The following is a 14,398-nucleotide window of genomic DNA, read 5'->3' on the forward strand; positions in this document are numbered from 1 at the left end:
TGGAATCGCATAAAAAGAAAAAAAAAATATCAAAGAAAAAGAGTCATCTCAAACATATGTCTGCAGATACTTCATTATCAGCTTTGAAAACTTTTGTTGTTGCTGCTTTGAGTTCTTTCTTGTGTGAGTGCTACAAGCCACATTTAAACTAAGTCAATTACACAAAGTTAGTGATGTCAGCTACTCTACTAAAGCAACCATTATGTACGGTTGTTCGGCAAGGTAAACAGTCCAAAGTGTCTGGATTGAACCTTTTGAGACTAAAGGCTCATTTGCACAGACAACACCTGTCACCTTCCTTGATAAAACTACACTCTGAATTGAAATTGGATGAGCTGCAAACTGATAACACCCCTGATTACGTCCGTTTAGTTTTAAGGTCCTCTGTATACGATGTTATTAATGAATCTCCAATCTCTCAAGGTGTAGGTTTGTCTTCCCGTCTAAACACGAATGTCATCTTGAAAAGAGAAGATCTATTGCCTGTTTTCTCTTTCAAGCTTCGTGGTGCCTATAACATGATTGCCAAGTTGGACGATTCTCAAAGAAACCAGGGTGTTATTGCCTGTTCAGCTGGGAATCATGCCCAAGGTGTGGCCTTTGCTGCTAAACACTTGAAAATACCTGCTACTATCGTTATGCCTGTTTGTACACCATCTATTAAGTATCAAAATGTCTCGAGATTAGGGTCTCAAGTCGTCCTATATGGTAACGATTTTGACGAGGCTAAGGCTGAATGTGCCAAATTGGCTGAAGAGCGTGGCTTGACGAACATTCCTCCTTTCGATCATCCTTATGTCATTGCCGGTCAAGGTACTGTAGCTATGGAAATCCTAAGACAAGTACGTACCGCTAATAAGATCGGTGCTGTCTTTGTTCCCGTCGGCGGTGGTGGTTTAATTGCTGGTATTGGTGCTTATTTGAAAAGGGTTGCTCCTCATATCAAAATCATTGGTGTTGAAACTTACGATGCGGCCACTTTACATAATTCCTTGCAACGCAACCAGAGAACTCCTTTACCTGTGGTGGGTACTTTTGCCGATGGTACGTCTGTGCGTATGATTGGTGAAGAAACATTTAGAGTCGCCCAACAAGTGGTTGATGAAGTTGTTCTTGTTAACACTGACGAAATCTGTGCTGCAGTAAAGGATATTTTTGAAGATACTAGAAGTATTGTAGAACCATCTGGTGCCCTTTCAGTAGCCGGTATGAAGAAATACATCTCTACCGTACATCCAGAAATTGACCACACTAAAAACACCTATGTTCCCATCCTTTCTGGTGCTAACATGAACTTTGATAGATTAAGATTTGTTTCCGAACGTGCTGTTCTTGGTGAAGGAAAGGAAGTCTTCATGTTAGTTACTTTACCCGACGTCCCTGGTGCGTTCAAGAAAATGCAAAAGATCATCCACCCAAGATCTGTCACTGAATTCTCTTACCGTTACAATGAACATCGTCATGAGTCCTCTAGTGAAGTGCCCAAGGCTTACATTTACACTTCTTTCAGCGTCGTTGACAGAGAAAAGGAAATCAAGCAAGTTATGCAACAGTTGAATGCTTTAGGTTTTGAAGCTGTGGATATCTCCGATAACGAATTGGCTAAATCTCATGGTAGATACTTGGTTGGTGGTGCTTCTAAGGTTCCTAATGAAAGAATTATTTCATTTGAATTCCCTGAAAGACCAGGTGCCTTGACTAGGTTCCTTGGAGGCCTAAGCGATTCTTGGAATCTTACTTTATTCCATTATAGAAACCATGGTGCCGATATCGGTAAGGTTTTAGCTGGTATTTCCGTTCCTCCAAGGGAAAACTTAACCTTCCAAAAATTCTTGGAAGATTTAGGCTACACTTATCATGATGAAACTGATAACACTGTTTATCAAAAATTCTTGAAATATTAAAACCGACAATTTACTTTATAAATTTACGCAACAACTTGTTAGGTAAAATGAACGTCGTCATAATTTAAATACTAGACAGCGCGTGTATGTTACTCATATTTATACTCATATCATGTGAACCTATAAACCAATTCAATACAAGATTTACAGTTCTCTTGTTTTCTTCTTCCAGTTTTCCCCTTTTATTTCCTGTAGAATAAACTTAAACAGTGATCATTAATTTATAATTTTCTGCTTTGTAAATACGGCGGTAATGGATGAACAAATGAAAACAAGGTTTGAAACATAGACGTAAGGATTTTATACTCCTTTCAAAACCACTAATTGACCAACGCCTTTTTTTGAAGATTGACTTCTTCCACATAGCCATGTTGAAATATCGTACATTGTCTCGATCATGTCATATTTTTCACCCAAAATCTCTTTCAAACAATACCCTGAAATCTGAAACTACTCAGGAACTACTTCAAACTGTGGGATTCGTAAGACGCTCGCAGGTTGGGTTGTTCCAATGGCTGCCACTTGGACTCAGATCACTTAATAAAGTATCAAATGCTATACGGAACCGAATGGATAGCGATGGTGGAGCCATAGAAGTTTCATTAAGTGCTATCTCGTCAAAAGCATTATGGCAAGCGACGGATCGCTGGAACAACAGTGAATTATTTAAATTGAAGGATTCTAAAGGGAAGCAGTACTGCTTGACAGCAACATGTGAGGAGGACATTACAGATTTAATGAAAAATTACATTGCTAGTTATAAAGATATGCCTATCACAATATACCAAATGACAAGAAAATATAGGGACGAAATCAGACCCAGGGGTGGTATCTTACGTGGACGAGAATTTTTAATGAAGGATGCGTATTCGTTTGCTAGTAATGAAGAGGATGCGTTTGCCAGTTTTCAAAAGCTAGATGATACTTACAATAAGATATTCAAAGATCTGAAAATCCCCTTTGTTAGTGCGTGGGCAGATAGCGGTGACATTGGCGGTGAGTTTAGCAAAGAATTTCACCTGATTCATGAATCCGGTGAGGATACCTTGATGAGTTGCAAACATTGCGGCGATATATCAACTTTGGATATGTCCCAGTCATATCCTGAAAAAGATGGTCAATATTCAGGTGATGTCGATTGTAAGTATGCTTTGACTAAGGATCACTCAACATTGATATGTTTCTACTATCCAAAGGATAGACAATTGAATTGGAATTTAGCATTAAATGCTATGGATAAAGACATCGATTTGACGTTGAGGAACAAACCAAATGATCACGTCTTACAAGTCTACGAAAAAGATAACGAAGATATTATGTTCAGTAAAATATTAAGAGTTATGGACTGTAGATTGAATTCAAAATCCAACTTTCCTGATTTTCCACTAAAGAAATACCTGAAAAATAATTTTGGTCAAATCAGTGACGTTTCTATAGTGGATGCACAGGAAAACGAAATCTGTGGCAAATGTGAGGAAGGAAGGTTAGAACCTCTCAAAAGTATTGAGGTAGGCCACATATTTTTGCTGGGTAATAAATACTCGAAGCCGTTAAATGTCAAGTTTGTCGACAAAGAAAACAAAAACGAGACATTTGTCCATATGGGTTGCTACGGCATTGGAGTAAGCAGGCTAGTTGGAGCAATTGCTGAACTAGGGCGTGATTCCAATGGATTTAGATGGCCCGCTATAATGGCTCCATACAAAGTATCGATTTGTACTGGACCAAATAATCCTGAAAACTCACAGAGGTTACAGGATGTTAAATCAGAGCTGCTGAATGATCCTACCATGCAAAATTTACAGAATGACATCCTTGACCAGTTTAATGAAAAACTGGGTATAGGTGCTAGAATAAAATTATCGCATGCCATGGGTATACCATTATGTGTTATCGTGGGCTCAAAAAGTTGGCCCAATGTGGAAATTGAAGTTCGTGGCATAAGATGGGGAGAAAAGGACCTGTGGAGAAAGCAGTTTGAAAAAAGATGTAGCGAACTGCAATGGAAGTGTACCAAAAATGAACATGGAATTGAGAAACATACTGTTCCAATCCAGCATTTAGCGGAAGTCATTGGCGTATTGCTAAAGGATATGTAGCCACAAAGCAAGCCATTTCCGTCTTGTATACATGTATATAACACCAAAATAAAAAGAACCATGAATTGAAAAACATACCTCGTTCTGTGGAAGTAAGTATTTAGTGTATTAAAGATATATACGTGCTTCTATAGAAACTTGAATCAAAAAGTACCGTGGACGTTATCCGATGGCAGGAATTTATTCAAAACAAGGCAATTCTCGCGTTCGTTTGCTCGTAGTCTTGTTTTGTCAAATAGGGTGGATAAAAGCTGAATCATTACTGAAGAAAATTCTTAAAATAACTTACCGGCAACTTTAGAAATAACATGTAATGCAACAACAGAAAAGATGAAACCGACCGCTAGAAACAACACAACTAAGGGATCTACTCTTAGTCCCGTAGCCTCATCAGAATAAATCTTCAAAATCGAATTATTGCTGTTCGTGTTTTTCTTTGGAGCGGATGCCGCAACTTTTTGTGAACTTCCCTGTTTTCTCTTTTGCAAAGTACGTTGACCACCTGGAGGAGTTGGGCTTGACATTATGGAGTATGGTAGGAGGTAGAGTGTGGTGTTTTGAAGTGGTGGTTGAAATCTTTTCCCTTCATCAAAAGGCTACCGTGTATTAAAATAAAAACACGATTTTTTATGATGCTTTCCTTTTCCAATGTGAAAAGTTCAGGGTAACGTTGTTTGCGTTCCACGAAAAAAAATAGTTGAAGCGGAAATGAAGAATGGATGAATACGTCATATAAACCAAAGAAACTTTTATACTTTTAAATATGCTAAACTATAGAAATTTAATGAACAAGCCCGCTAAATTCACATTTTTCTTTTTGTTGTTGATATTTTTTTATTTTTATTTTTTTTTCATTTTAAGTTTTCCCCTCACAGCATATCCTTGAAGATAGTGTTTATGCTTGGCAGCGGACTGTTGTTTGTGGTAGTAGTTGTAGAACTAGAGTGGTTTATCATGTTATTGGTGGTTTCGGTAGTGATGGATGTAGTTGTGGAAGAAGGCTTCGGTCTCGGAGTAATGGCTTCAGAACGAAAGTTGTTTAACAAAGCAATATCTTGCGGGTTTTTGGAATTAGGGGTGCGATTCATGGTTGCAGCCGAGGAGCTGGTATCGGAGGTTATGGTGCACCTAGAACCAGCATCAGAAGTATTCGATGAATCATCTGCGGGATCCGGTGAAAAGATCGGATCCGGTGAAACGTCTTTGGAGGATATGTTGGAACTGCTGGATGAAAAGACAGTCTTGTTACTGGATTGTTTAGCACGGTGCAGCGGGTCTACATTATCTTCGTCATCATCGTTACTACCATCACCCATAACGTCCTCTTTGTCGCTACCTTTGTCATCATCAGTGGTAGAACCACTTTTGAACATTCTTGGACAAGTTTTCTTGGACAGAGTTTTTTGAGGTGAATGTGTAGGAGACAACATATCCGCATCACTTGACAAGGCGTTTAATCTCCATTGAATTTCCACCTCAGTTCTCTGCGGCAAAAGAATGGATAGTTCCATAACGGATAGGTTTCTCTTTTTGTTTTCCATTAGCAAAGCGTCTTCATCTTTTGACCATAGATTAGTCGGATTACACGATGACTTCATAGAATGGCCAGAAAACGAACCTCGTTTAGACTTATGCAAAGTGGATGACGATGACACCGATGAAGAATGTGGGAGATCCATAAAGGTATAAGAGTTGGGGAAAATGGGCCCGTTGTTGGAGGTAGGACCTCCACTGTTACTTAAGTTGTTTAATCTTTGCTGAAATTCCTTCTTGATGACAGATTCCCTTCTTGAGTTGGTATTAGAAGTAGAAGCAGTGTTACTGCCGCTATTGTTGACATTGAATATGTTTGACACGGAATTTGGTGCAAGAATCATTGAAGACCGTCTTGAAGTGTTGTTACTTGAAACATTAAACGATGATCTTCTGGACCAATTCGCAAGCGAGCCCCTTCTTGACTTTGAGCTTAGTAAGACATGCGAAGAGTTTGGAGAAGACGGAGTAGTGGTTATTGCTACCTGTTGTGGATAGGCAAACGAACTTCTTCTGGATCTAACGAATACTTTAGGAATGAATCCATACTTCTCCTCATCATTAGACCGAACGATGGGGTCTTGGTTCAAAGAATTGGTGAAGGAGTGAGAGTTTGACCTTGGCTTTAGAGTCTTATGATGGGGATGGTGGTGTAGGTGTTGATGAGGATGATGAGGGAGTGCGGCCGGCAGCGTGGGAGGAGCGAACGGCATGGAAGAAGCAGCGTTTGAGACAATCGTAGTGGGAGTCACATTGGACGGAGATTGAGAAAATGACATCGATGCGTGAAACGAAGGCAACGAGGTCTTTCTGGAGGGAATCGGGATGGATGACGTTGTAGTGAACTCAGCAGTATCTTCCGTTAATACGTTTTCTTCTACCTTCTTGCTGGGCTTTTGCTGAGCGTTGGCAGTCTCATCGCCGTGGGTGATCTTGAGTGGGCCCGTATAGGTGTTGATGTCGATCAAAGCAGTCTTGTTCGACTTCAAGTTACCAGACTTCAACCTTCTCCATCTGAACTGACACGCGTTAGGAGTCCTGTTTGGGAAGTATTGCGAAATATCCTTCCAGCCCATTTTCTTGACCTCCTTTAAATGACGTAGCAGCAGATCATCTTGAGGGTCCCAAGAGGAAGGGTTCTTGCTCGAATTCTTGGAAGACGCAGATGCCGATGCCGAAGTCGACGATGAAGAGGAAGCTGGCAGAGAGGGCGAAGATTCCTGGGCTTCGTTCTTGGACATAGCTGTTGACGACGAGTGTGGCTGACGAGTGAGTGAGTGTAGCTGAGGATGGGTGTCCATGCTGCTCAAATGAATGGAAGCTGAGTTCAAACTGGTTGAAATGGACATCACGGAGCAGAGAAGGGAGGGAAGACTGGAACGTGCACGGAAGCTATTCGATGAGGTCGGATGAACTGACTGTGAAAAGGAGGAAACACGGATAAATATACTACAAAAGAGAGAAAAAATACAACAAGATACCAAACAGGACGAAAGAGAGAAGAAATAGAGAAGATGCAAAGAAAAGAACACTTTTCAAAACCTGTCCCTGTTTTTGTTGTACTCGGTTTTTTTCCTTTTTAAACTGTGTGCACTTTCTGATTCCGTCTTGTCGAGGCTGTCGGAGAAAAGAGTAGCACACACGACGATAACAATAGATACGGTAGATTGGATGGGGCACAGATGTGCAAGGCAATGCGCGAATCCTGTCTACGATGTCTGTACCGTCCATCCTTTCTCCTTTGCATCGGAAACATCCGCGCTGTCTACCTTAGGAGGACCTCATGGGACGGGCGCTGGGGACTCGTGCCCATCCGGGACTGGGGGTGAGATTTCACAACGGGGCCGCTGCTGGTCTCACCCTCTGGCCGGGCCGGTCCGTTTTTGTGGCGTCGCTGCAGGTAAACGCGCAGTTTCTGCGCGTTTACCCCTGAGGTGAATACCATCTTCAAGCGTCAAACTGCATCCGGATATCCTGCTGTTGGTAGCGATGGTGGTGGTAGTGGTGTATGCTCTTGGTTCTGGTGGTGTCTTGCGTCTTCTCTTCTCTTTCTGTTCGTTCGGTTCGTATATAGGTATGTATATATAATGAAGGATGGAAGATCCTTCATTGCAAGTGGGAACGGCCGGCCTTGTGGTCAGTGTTACTGTCATTCTCGGGATGGGAGGAAGCCGGGTCATGGCCCATGGTTTGGAGCAGTTGGGCCAAGGCAGACTGGGGAAGAGTGTAGGTGACTTTGTTCCCGTTGCTGTCTGTCTTCACTCCTCCTGTAGCACCAAGTAGCGCCTCCAAGGATGCTAGATCAATGGGGCCGGAGGTCTTGCTCTTGGATTGGCTGGAAGGGTCAAGATTTTCTGCATCTGTGTCAGCGTCCGTGTCGTCTATGTCCATTGGATCGTCGTTATCGGCGGCAGTCACCGAGGCCACAGCGGCTTCGTGGTCGCGAGTGAATTTGTCCTGAGGTTTCTTCGTAGTGATAGCGAACACCTGTTCGTCGTTACATTTGGAAAAATCGTAGTAACTAAACACCCTTCTTCTCTTGTCTGCAAAAGAACGCACTGATGTGCGGTGGGCCTTGGACTTCATACGGTCGCTCCATTGAGCGACGTCTTCACCTTCTTTCAGCAGCGCGACAACCACTATACTCATGTTGTCGCATCCAATACCCGTCCCCTCTGTGGTGGGAGCACAACAGACATCGATGATCCGCGAAGAAATTTCATTCAATGTCTTGCCTTCGCGAAGGCCGAGATGAACCAAGTCCACACAATCTTGGGAAGTCAAACAATCCCAGATACCATCACAGGCTAAGATTACAAACTCGTCCCTATCGTAATCTAGAGAATGCTCGAGAATGTCCGGAACACATGTCACTATTTGCTCCTCGGGGCCCAATTTGGGGTTGGATTTGAACTCAAAATCACCAATGGCACGAGAGAGCGCCAAGTTACCGTTGACCCTATCCATTTCTACGAAGCCATCAGCTGCCACAATACGTGATTTTTCGCTTGCTAGAGTGGGCTTGTGATCGTATGATAATGCCTTTGCGTTCCCGTCGGTGGCGAGTACGGTTCTACTGTCACCAGCGTTACCACATACTAACAAGTTCTGGGACTTTGATACTAATATGGATGTAGCCGTACATCCGCTATGGTCTTCTTTCATCACAGGATCTTGTAACAGTTTCACGTCTGTGTTTATGAAAGTATCAATCAAAGCCCTTGGTAAATTTCCTTCATGGAACGATTTCTGCTCTTGCAGGATCTCCACTATTTTATTACCACAGTATTCTGCTACTTTAGCGCCACCATGACCATCGAATATACCGTAAAATGCAATATGGTCCTTATCGGACTTTGTCAAAACATTAGGCTCTAGAATGTGTGAATCCTCCATTGACATCCGCCACCCTTGCATTGCACACAGTCCAAACGCGGTCAAGGAGTCAGCACCGGAGTGGCTCTCTTTATCAATTACCGGGTTTGATAGAATTTGTCCCATTTTTCTTTTTCTGGTTCTCTATATTTTATACAACAATGGAATAGTCAAAATCCTAGGGATGTTATTAATCGGAAAACTACTATCTCGAACGAATAGTTATAATTAATCAATGAAAAAAAAAAAGAGAAAGTAAAAAATGTTACAACAACTAATATACACTAATTGTCCTTGATAACAGAACTTGTTGTAGTTTTATTCCGTGGGGAGGAGGGTGAATTTTTTTTATTTAGTTTTAAAGAACAAAACAGAAGTCTATATACTTAGCACTATAATATCCAGTTTCAATTTGCTCTGTCAGAATCCGAATTGGCTGGTTTTCTTTGTTTTACCATCCCCTTCCATTTATCAGCATGATATTTTTTTTTTTAGAATAATCCTTTCAATCGTTGAAGTAGTTTGTGGGAAAAAAAAAGTTGTTAAAGGCATTAACGTACACAGTGATTTGCTGACTCATTACGATTTTTCACTCATCGAAGTATTGTTAGATTTTGATATATTAACATGACTAAAGGGCTATGGTCCATCGTAGCAGAAGGCAATCATCACTTTAAAACCGAGGCCACAATCGATAATTAGCACTGATATTCTGATTGGAAAAAAGGCAAAAAATGACCGCTTCCATCAAAATTCAACCGGATATTGACTCTCTAAAGCAATTACAGCAGCAAAATGACGATAGTTCCATAAATATGTATCCCGTGTATGCGTATTTGCCATCATTGGATCTGACTCCTCACGTGGCATATCTAAAATTGGCACAATTGAACAACCCTGATAGAAAGGAATCATTTCTGTTGGAAAGTGCTAAGACAAATAATGAATTAGATCGTTATTCATTCATAGGTATCTCGCCACGCAAGACCATCAAAACCGGTCCTACTGAAGGCATTGAAACAGATCCTTTGGAAATTTTGGAAAAGGAGATGTCTACCTTTAAAGTAGCCGAAAATGTTCCTGGTTTACCGAAATTAAGTGGTGGTGCTATTGGTTATATTTCTTATGACTGTGTTCGTTATTTCGAGCCAAAAACAAGAAGGCCTTTGAAAGATGTCCTAAGACTTCCAGAGGCATATTTAATGCTTTGTGATACCATTATTGCCTTTGATAATGTTTTTCAGAGATTTCAAATCATTCATAACATTAATACCAATGAAACTTCGTTGGAGGAAGGTTACCAAGCTGCAGCACAAATAATCACTGATATCGTATCAAAGCTAACCGACGATTCCTCGCCAATACCATATCCAGAACAACCTCCTATTAAATTGAATCAAACTTTTGAATCGAATGTGGGCAAGGAAGGTTACGAAAATCACGTCTCCACTTTGAAGAAGCATATTAAGAAAGGTGATATTATTCAAGGTGTGCCATCGCAAAGAGTGGCAAGGCCAACTTCGTTACATCCTTTCAATATTTACAGACATTTACGTACAGTGAACCCATCTCCTTACCTGTTTTATATTGATTGTTTGGATTTCCAAATCATTGGTGCATCTCCAGAATTGTTGTGCAAATCGGATTCCAAAAATAGAGTCATTACCCATCCAATTGCTGGTACTGTCAAACGTGGGGCTACTACTGAAGAGGATGATGCTTTAGCGGACCAATTACGTGGCTCGTTAAAAGACCGTGCAGAACATGTTATGCTGGTAGATTTAGCAAGAAACGATATTAACAGAATTTGTGACCCATTAACAACAAGTGTCGATAAACTGTTAACTATTCAAAAATTTTCTCATGTCCAACATCTGGTTTCTCAAGTCAGCGGTGTTCTCCGCCCAGAAAAGACAAGATTTGATGCATTCAGATCGATTTTCCCTGCAGGTACTGTCAGTGGTGCTCCAAAGGTTAGAGCCATGGAATTGATTGCCGAACTAGAAGGAGAAAGGCGTGGGGTTTATGCAGGCGCCGTAGGTCATTGGTCATACGACGGTAAAACAATGGACAATTGTATCGCTTTAAGGACTATGGTCTATAAAGATGGCATTGCTTACTTGCAAGCTGGCGGTGGTATTGTTTACGATTCAGATGAGTACGATGAATATGTCGAAACCATGAATAAAATGATGGCCAATCACAGTACTATTGTGCAAGCAGAAGAATTGTGGGCCGATATCGTAGGATCAGCTTAAAAAGGGCATTCTCTGTTTTTTTCCCCTTAGACGACATTTTTATAGTTTTCGAATAATATGATATAATGATGTATAGCAGGATCCTGAAAAGTATTATTCTTTCGACATATACATTTGGTCCGACTTACAACCAAAAAATTTTTGTTCAAAAAATATAGGAAATTTTAGAAAACGAATGTTGAATGCGTTATAAATAATACAGAATGTACGTGTATATAAAAATATAATAAAAAAAATGCAAGAGTTATGGCTTTGTAATAAAATTGATATCAAAAAATTACCCAAATAAACTTTTAAATGTGAACACAAAAATTAAATCACCGATGTTGAATCCCAGAATAAAAAACAAAAAGTTCAGAAAATATCATTACTTTGCTTCCTTTTTAAAACCTTAATTCTTGTATTGTTCACGGAAGTACTTGGCGGCTTCGACCATATGAGTCAAAGACAATCTAGTTTCTTCCCAGCCTCTAGTCTTCAAACCACAATCTGGGTTAACCCAGAACTTTTCAGCTGGGTAGCTCTTCAAGATGGTTGAAATCTTGGCGATAAATTCATCCTTTGATGGAATTCTTGGAGAATGAATATCGAATAAACCTAGACCAATGTGGTTTGGATAGTTTTTGAATTCAGCAATGTAGTTAGCATCGTCCTTCTTAGAGAATTCGATGGAAACAACATCAGCATCCAAAGCCTTGATATGGTTTGGATCCAAGTCAGAGTAACAGAAATGAGAGTGTATTTGAGTCTTGTTAGCAACACCAGAAGTAGCAACTCTGAAAGCTTCGGCAGCCCAGGTGTAGTAAGCAGATCTCTCAGTACCTTCTCTCAATGGTAAACCTTCTCTTAAAGCTGGTTCATCAACTTGGATAACCTTGATACCGGCAGCTTCCAAATCATTGACTTCATCTCTCAAAGCCAAAGCTAATTGCATAGCTTGAGTTTTTTGGTCGACATCGTCTCTTGGGAAAGACCATCTCAAACAGGTAATTGGACCAGTCAACATACCCTTTACTGGCTTAGAAGTGATGGATTGAGCGTAAACAGATTCCTTGACGGACATAGCCTTTGGTCTGGACAAGTCACCAACAATAATTGGTGGTCTGACATATCTGGAACCGTAAGATTGAACCCAACCGTTAACAGTGAAAGCATAACCGTTGATTTGTTCACCGAAGTATTGAACCATATCGTTTCTTTCTGGTTCACCGTGGACTAAGACATCCAAACCAATTTCTTCTTGGAATCTGATGACCTTTTCAATTTCAGAATTGATGAATTTTTCATATTCTTCAGCAGAGATGGTGCCCTTGTTGAATTTGTTTCTGTTAATTCTGATGTCCTTGGTTTGAGGGAAGGAACCAATAGTTGTTGTTGGGAACAATGGCAAGTTGAAGACTTTTTGTTGTTCAGGCAATCTTTGTTCAAATGGAGCTGCTCTAGTAGACATTTTTTCGTCGATAGAGGCAACTCTGGCCTTAACGGCAGCATCGTGGATAAACTTGGATTTACCTCTGGATTCAACAGATTTAGCGTTAGCTTCTAGGGCAGCAGCAACGTCTTGACCGGAAACGTTCTTGGTGATCACAACAACTTCATCCAATTTTTGAGTGGCGAAAGAGAAAAAGCCCTTGATTTCAGCGTCCAACTTGGTTTCGTTGTTCAAATCAACTGGTGTGTGCAATAGAGAAGAAGAAGTGGCAACAACGACTCTGTCAGCACCCAACTTTTCAATAGCCTTGTTAACGATAGCGGAAGACTTCTTGAAATCATTCTTCCAAATGTTTCTACCATCAACAATACCAACGGACAAGGTTTGTTTGTTACCAATGGCGGCAACGACTTCATCAAATTGTTCTGGAGCTCTAACAAAGTCAACGTGTAAGGCAGCAACTGGCAAGCCCTTGATGGCGTCTAAGTTAGGGACAACGGTACCGAAGTAAGTAGCCAAAGTAATCTTTGGTAGATTGCTTTGTTCACCGAAGTAAGTGTAAGCCTTCTTAATGGCGGCTTGGGCGTTGGCAGGCAAGTCCAAAACTAAGACAGGTTCGTCAATTTGAACTTCAGTGGCACCAGCAGAAGCCAATTTAGATAGGATTTCAGTGTATAGAGGCAACAATTGTTCCAATAGGGACAATGGTTCCAAATCTAGAGAATCCTTGTCAGCCTTACCCAAGAATAAGTAAGAAACTGGACCCAACAAGACAGGTCTAGTATGAATACCTAACTCCTTGGCTTCCAAAAATTCGTCAACTGGCTTTTGGCCGTTCAACTTAAATTGAGTGGTCTTGGAGAAAGTTGGTCTAACGTAATGGTAGTTAGAGTCGAACCATTTAACCATTTCCAAAGCAGTGACGTCGACAGCCTTTTCAGTTTCAGTGGCCTTTCTTTGTAAACCTCTACCCATAGCAAACAAAGTGTCGATTGGAGATAGATCGTACTTAGTGTAACGGTCTGGAATGACATTGAACAACAAAGACAAATCCAAAACTTGGTCGTAAAAGGAGAAGTCATTGGATGGGATGATATCAACACCAGCCTCCTTTTGCAACTTCCAGTTTTGAGTTCTCAAATCCTTACCGACCTTGAATAATTCATCGACAGTGATTTTACCGTTCCAGTAACCTTCAGTGGCCTTCTTTAATTCTCTGTTTGGACCGATTCTTGGGAACCCTAAGACAGCAGATTGAACCATTTTTGATATGTACTTTGAAATTATATTGGTATTTTGTTTCTTAGAGTGTTGTCAATGCTCTTAGATGCTTGCTTTTTTATGATAAAGGAAGAGTTTAACAAAAATATTGAATACGTAAAAGAGAAACTAATGCTAGTAAAGATGGAAATATCTATCACTTATATAGAATTTTTTTTTCTTTCCTTTTTTTCTTTCGCAGTTGGGAAAACTAGCTAGCTTCCCTTAAATTAGTGCATCTATCGCATTTGTTCCATATTCACATTCACAGTTCTCAATTGAGCAGAACGAGCTATGACTACCACAGTTTTGCGACCGGGAGATAGAGCGAAAGAGCTGCCATGACTGCGATGACTCTAGCGAAAAATATTGGCCTTTTGCACGTTCGCGACTAAACGAGTTCGATAGTAGTCCCGTTTCTGGTTTTTTCCCTTTACCGGCCCACATTTTTTCACCTGACTCCGGTCCTGACGTACGACTCTGTTTGTAAGTCACGTGAAATATTTCCTGTGGCTTTTACTAGTAATGTGCACGTGA

The 14,398-nt window shown here is 40.7% G+C and overlaps 7 protein-coding genes across 7 annotated transcripts; 3 read left to right on the top strand and 4 right to left on the bottom strand.

The window, feature by feature from the left end:
* Positions 1-173: 173 nt before the first annotated feature.
* ILV1 (threonine ammonia-lyase ILV1) lies at positions 174-1,904 on the top strand (the record flags this gene model as incomplete). Its single annotated transcript, NM_001178977.1, has 1 exon — positions 174-1,904. One exon carries the CDS (start codon positions 174-176, stop codon positions 1,902-1,904), a length of 1,731 nt encoding a protein of 576 aa, NP_011009.1.
* A 368-nt stretch (positions 1,905-2,272) lies between these two features.
* Positions 2,273-4,003, top strand: AIM10 (putative proline--tRNA ligase AIM10; the record flags this gene model as incomplete). The annotated part of the gene is made up of 1 exon (NM_001178978.1): positions 2,273-4,003. One exon carries the CDS (start codon positions 2,273-2,275, stop codon positions 4,001-4,003), a length of 1,731 nt encoding a protein of 576 aa, NP_011010.1.
* Positions 4,004-4,278: 275 nt separating this feature from the next.
* Positions 4,279-4,527, bottom strand: SBH1 (Arf family guanine nucleotide exchange factor SBH1; the record flags this gene model as incomplete). The annotated part of the gene is made up of 1 exon (NM_001180032.3): positions 4,279-4,527. One exon carries the CDS (start codon positions 4,525-4,527, stop codon positions 4,279-4,281), a length of 249 nt encoding a protein of 82 aa, NP_011011.3.
* Positions 4,528-4,872: 345 nt separating this feature from the next.
* DOT6 (Dot6p) lies at positions 4,873-6,885 on the bottom strand (the record flags this gene model as incomplete). Its single annotated transcript, NM_001178979.3, has 1 exon — positions 4,873-6,885. One exon carries the CDS (start codon positions 6,883-6,885, stop codon positions 4,873-4,875), a length of 2,013 nt encoding a protein of 670 aa, NP_011012.3.
* Positions 6,886-7,642: 757 nt separating this feature from the next.
* Positions 7,643-9,037, bottom strand: PTC2 (type 2C protein phosphatase PTC2; the record flags this gene model as incomplete). Its single annotated transcript, NM_001178980.1, has 1 exon — positions 7,643-9,037. The coding sequence occupies one exon, from the start codon at positions 9,035-9,037 to the stop codon at positions 7,643-7,645; it is 1,395 nt and encodes a 464-aa protein (NP_011013.1).
* A 608-nt stretch (positions 9,038-9,645) lies between these two features.
* TRP2 (anthranilate synthase TRP2) lies at positions 9,646-11,169 on the top strand (the record flags this gene model as incomplete). The annotated part of the gene is made up of 1 exon (NM_001178981.1): positions 9,646-11,169. One exon carries the CDS (start codon positions 9,646-9,648, stop codon positions 11,167-11,169), a length of 1,524 nt encoding a protein of 507 aa, NP_011014.1.
* A 391-nt stretch (positions 11,170-11,560) lies between these two features.
* On the bottom strand, positions 11,561-13,864 carry MET6 (5-methyltetrahydropteroyltriglutamate-homocysteine S-methyltransferase; the record flags this gene model as incomplete). Its single annotated transcript, NM_001178982.3, has 1 exon — positions 11,561-13,864. The coding sequence occupies one exon, from the start codon at positions 13,862-13,864 to the stop codon at positions 11,561-11,563; it is 2,304 nt and encodes a 767-aa protein (NP_011015.3).
* Positions 13,865-14,398: the final 534 nt, after the last annotated feature.

Source organism: Saccharomyces cerevisiae, chromosome V, assembly GCF_000146045.2.
Source record: "Saccharomyces cerevisiae S288C chromosome V, complete sequence".
Classification (NCBI taxonomy): domain Eukaryota; kingdom Fungi; phylum Ascomycota; class Saccharomycetes; order Saccharomycetales; family Saccharomycetaceae; genus Saccharomyces; species Saccharomyces cerevisiae.